General features: G+C 38.6%; 1 protein-coding gene across 1 annotated transcript in view; it reads left to right on the plus strand.

The window, feature by feature from the left end:
* Positions 1 to 1,641: 1,641 nt before the first annotated feature.
* Positions 1,642 to 4,737, plus strand: part of ulk4 (unc-51 like kinase 4) — a gene marked incomplete at its 3' end in the record, with an annotated part of 71,124 nt that continues 68,028 nt past the window's right edge. The window contains 8 exon segments of the mRNA XM_035672886.1: positions 1,642 to 1,670; positions 2,582 to 2,722; positions 2,861 to 2,960; positions 3,203 to 3,342; positions 3,441 to 3,582; positions 4,000 to 4,101; positions 4,419 to 4,502; positions 4,636 to 4,711. Coding sequence (XP_035528779.1) covers positions 2,585 to 2,722; positions 2,861 to 2,960; positions 3,203 to 3,342; positions 3,441 to 3,582; positions 4,000 to 4,101; positions 4,419 to 4,502; positions 4,636 to 4,711 — 782 coding nt within the window.

Below are 4,737 nucleotides of genomic sequence, written 5' to 3' on the forward strand. Positions count from 1 at the left end.
AGAAAAGGAGCGACAGAGTAATCTGGCTGTTGCAGTATGTATCACCACACAAAAAGGGCTAACCTTTCTGCAACACAAGTGTCACCAATCATTAAAACAGCCTACTTTTGAAATCCATGTTCATGACATTTATTTATGTATTTATACAATGTTGTAAGGGGCAAATGTAAGAGAAAACGTTTATTAAATTGAATTTATTTGTTGCTTTTATTTTGTAGAATGAAATACTCTCAGGAAATAGCACTCTTACAAATCGTGTGTCACATTACACATTAGGAAGTTTTAAGTTTTGTGCACCGAAAGGATTTCCACTGTCCCCTGTTGTTCATCCTTTCTTTATCTATATACAGTACCCCAACATTTAGACAGTTTTAAATTATTCTTCACCCCATTTCACCTTGCTTGGTTTTGCTTCATAGGCCTACTTAAACTGTTGGTTTTATTAAATTATTGTATGAGGGTTTTATTCTATAATTGGCAAAAACTAAATTTTTATAGGCTAATGTTCACTAATGGACTAACCAAGTGCTTAACAGCATTATGAATTGCTTGTTCAGATAAATACAGACGGGTCCTGTAAGGTAATGGTGTTTTATAGTGGCTGTTGCTCGGTTATAATAGAAAATTCCGACCTCACCATTTTTGGGTCGGTGAACCCGCACATGACTGCAACATTTCCGATGGTTGCAGTGTGCATAAAATCCATTCAGGAGTGTCCCGGGTGCCTTGTGTCCCGCTGCAGGTTTTATTCAATGACAGACAGTATGCATGACGTAACTGTACTCTCTGATGGTCTGATAGTGTGTGTGTGTGTGTAAACTGCATTTGTACTAGATGTTATATTGCTCACGTTCAGCATTAAAGACCCCCTCCGCCCCCTCTCTCTCTCTCTCTCTCTCGTCCTACACACCGACACAGCACACAACACACACACACACCCACACCACCACACACACACACCAAACACACACACTATCAGACCATCAGAGTACAGTTTTTGATTGGTCTGATAGTGTGTGTGTGTGTGTGTGTGTGTGTGTGTGGTGTGGTGTGGTGTGTGTGTTGGTGTTGTGTTGTGTGTGTAGAGAGAGAGAGGGGGGTCTTTTAATGCTGAACCGTGAGCAATATAACATACATACCATGCAGTTTTAGCAGGACATTTTTATATTGACTGTAGTATTAAAATAAGAGTAACAAACATTCACTTTTGAAGAAAAAAAAAAAGAAAATCTAAGAGCGTCACTGTAAATAAAAAGCTGTGGCTTGGAAACGTGTATTTTGTAAATTGTGGAACTTGCTGCTTACATTTGTGTTATATACTTTTTAAAATGTTTTATTTTGATGGTGCGTGTGATTGTTAGATTTCATGCCCTCCGCCATGCTCCGTCTGTTGTGAGCGCCCTTGTATCCTAGCGACGCAGGAATATGCCATTTGGAGGTGGTTGGGTTAAAATCTACAACAACTTTTACAATGAAACCAACGTATTTCTTGAATCGTGTGCGTGTGGAAATACTTTATAAAAAGGAAAAAAACTTCTTTACACATATGTAATGACTTCGGTGACTTAATTTAGCTTTCACTTTATTTGAATACTTCCAGACTTCCCTCTTCTAGTTGGAATTACGTGGCCCACCACTCTTCCGCCAACAAACAGCGGGCCGTTGAAGAGGTAACGTTAAAGTTAATGTAAGTTGATATTGAGTGTGAGGAATTACAAACATATTGTTAGTTAAGTTTTTGGCCGCGGTGTCTGTAGTTGTATGCAGTTTTTAGGTACGTACGTTACTTTTTAGGTGTTGCGGGTAACTTTGGTCTTGTTACAAGCGAACACTTTGCCTGTGCTCCTGAACAGACGACGGCCAGACCACATAAATACAAGCCCGCTGTTAGCCTCTACCATGACAGTTTAACTTAACGCTAATATCTTATTCACCACTTCAAAGCTAACTACACACATCCCATTTAATATAACTGCAATAGCCACATGTTTTAGAGCCATAGCTAGTTGGAAATTAAAGCTTTTCCGCTCAAATCAAGCCTTCAGAGTGAAACAGGTGTTAGGTTAATTAGCCGTAATTATAATCAGCTGATTAACTTTACAGGTAATGTTAGCTGTATGTCTCTGTTAAATGTGAACTCACTTATAGCAAACCTAACAGGACGAGTGTACGTTAGATATATGACACATTACAGTATTACTTTACAGTATGTTCATATTTATTTGTTTGAGCCGTGATAAAATAATTTAATGATGATTTATTTGTAAAGACTGCTGGCCTATGTCAAACCAAATAAACAACAACTTGAATAAGTTTGTTTGTGGTAATGTAATAATAGGATAATCTCTAACTATTAAAACATATTTAGAGTATTACATTATATTTCTGTTTGTGGAGTGGATAACATCACAGCAAATGCACAGTGTTTATGATAAAGCGAAGGTTATAAAATACTCTGTGATGAAAAAAGTCTGTGTCTTTTCCTCATGGATGAACAACTCTACTCTCTTCTCTTCTTTTTGCTCAGCCTCTTAAAATGTCTAATGAGTGTAACTTTGTCCCTTTGGTTTCTGTTCCACAGTGAATGGAGAACTTCATCCTGTACGAGGAGCTTGGGACAGGCAGGAGCTCGGTTGTCTATAAAGGAAGAAGGAAGGGCAATCTCAACTATGTAGCCATTATCTGCACTGACAAAGCCAAGCGACCTGAGATCACTAACCATGTAGGGTAGTGCTTTAAACCGATGTGTTTTGCAGCCTGCAGAGAAATGACCAGTCTTTTTCCTGGTGGGTTTTGCTTTTGAGTCTTGCAGTACCCACTGTACACATTAAATGATGGTGTTGATTCTGTTCCCTGTTAGGTACGTCTGAGCCATGATCTGGATCATCCAAACATAGTATGCTTCTATGAGTGGTATGAGACGAGTAATCACCTCTGGTTGGTGGTGGAGCTCTGTACAGGTCAGTAGTTATTCCTGGCTCTCCTGGTAAGCAGTCATGTGCCATTAATAGTTATTACTTATTATAACTTTATACATTTCTGGTTTTCAGCCATCAGATAACGTAGAGCGAGAAATGCATCTTATAGCAGCTTTGAACTGATAAGATTTCCCTAATAGTAAATACCCTTTTATTCTGGTTTACTTTTCCTCTCTCATGCTTTTGTCTCCCCTTTTCTCTCTGGCTGTCAATGTCCCCATCAGGTGGTTCCCTGCAGACTGTAATTGCTAATGATGGATTTCTGTCAGAAGATGTGGTGAGGAGGTTTGGATGGGACTTGGTGAAAGGACTGAAACATATCCATGAATTAGGAATCATTTTCTCTGACTTGACCCCTGCTAAGGTTTGTATCTGCATTCATGTGTGTGTAGGACTTAACAGTATATCAGCAGAAGTATCATTATCATATGGATACAGTAACTCTGGTTTTGTTGTCCCTAGATCCTACTGGATGGTAGTGGCATTCTGAAGTTTGGTAACTTCTGTACGTCCAAGGTAGAGGGAGAGACACTGGATCATTTCTTTAGCTTGCTCTCTACACCTGAGGAGTCAGGTGAAGGAGATAACAGGAAAAGACTACAAGGTCAGATGAGTATTTGTTATCATGTTAGTTCTGTGTATACATTGCATTGTTGATTATTGGAGAAGTAGATTAGCCAGTGGATCCAGTTGAATTGAACTCTTCGGCAGCCGGGGAACGTGACGAGTCATGCAGGGATTTTATGTGACAGGTGGTAGAAAAGCATGCAGAAAAAGACTAGTGTCACCTGAGGAATAACTGGGTGTGCAACAATAGGTTGAAAAACAGCTTTTCTCATGTTTGATTTCAAAAGGTTGGGGGGGCGGGATTATTATTTATTGAATTCTTCACAATTTAGCTCCCACAAATGTAAAATTTGACTAACATCACTTAACATCAAAACATTTATTGTGTATGATTAGGATGCCTGTCTTCTTTTACTGTTTTTGTCTTTTCTGATGACTGTATGTGCATTTTCAGGTTCTCCCACTTACAGCGCTCCAGAGGTTTTGCAGGGATCAGAAACCAATAGGAGCTCTGATCTCTGGGCTCTGGGTTGTATACTCTACTACATGTACACTGGTACCCACATGTGCACGTACACACACACTGCCACATGCACACACTGAATATTAATTAGTGTGAATTGATTTTAACATTTTCTTCCTATTTTTCGCTATTGTTGGGTACTTCTAATTCATGATAATTATGATGATGCTACTGATGATGAATAGATTAAAACAAAAAATCCTAATTATGAACAGAATTAGTGTATTATAACTGATGACTGAATCTTGCAGTTAACAGACAACAAGATATTAACATTCAACATTTAGTGTTATACTATATTATATTGTTTTTTATTGTAAACCTAAATCCAAACTGTTTTTGTTTTGCAGGTAAACCTCCATTCTGTTCTGATAGCTGCACTGAACTGACGGAAATGATTTTACATCAGGAACCACGACCTCCCAGACAGACAGGTAATATACACTCTCTCACACACACATTCAGACACAGAACAACTTACGCTTGCATGTTGCTGTTAAAGAGTAACAGCTTTTTGTTTGTTTAATTAATGTGTTGTAAAGTTATCTTCTTTGTTGTTTGTTTCAGAGTTTTCATCCAGTCCACCCAGTGAGGACTTCCAGAATCTTCTGAAACGCTTGCTCAACAAAAACCCAGATAGGAGGTCAGGTTCATACACACACACACACA

This window comes from Morone saxatilis, unplaced genomic scaffold (assembly GCF_004916995.1).
Source record: "Morone saxatilis isolate NCDOM2014 unplaced genomic scaffold, NCSU_SB_2.0 Contig24, whole genome shotgun sequence".
NCBI lineage: Eukaryota > Metazoa > Chordata > Actinopteri > Moronidae > Morone > Morone saxatilis.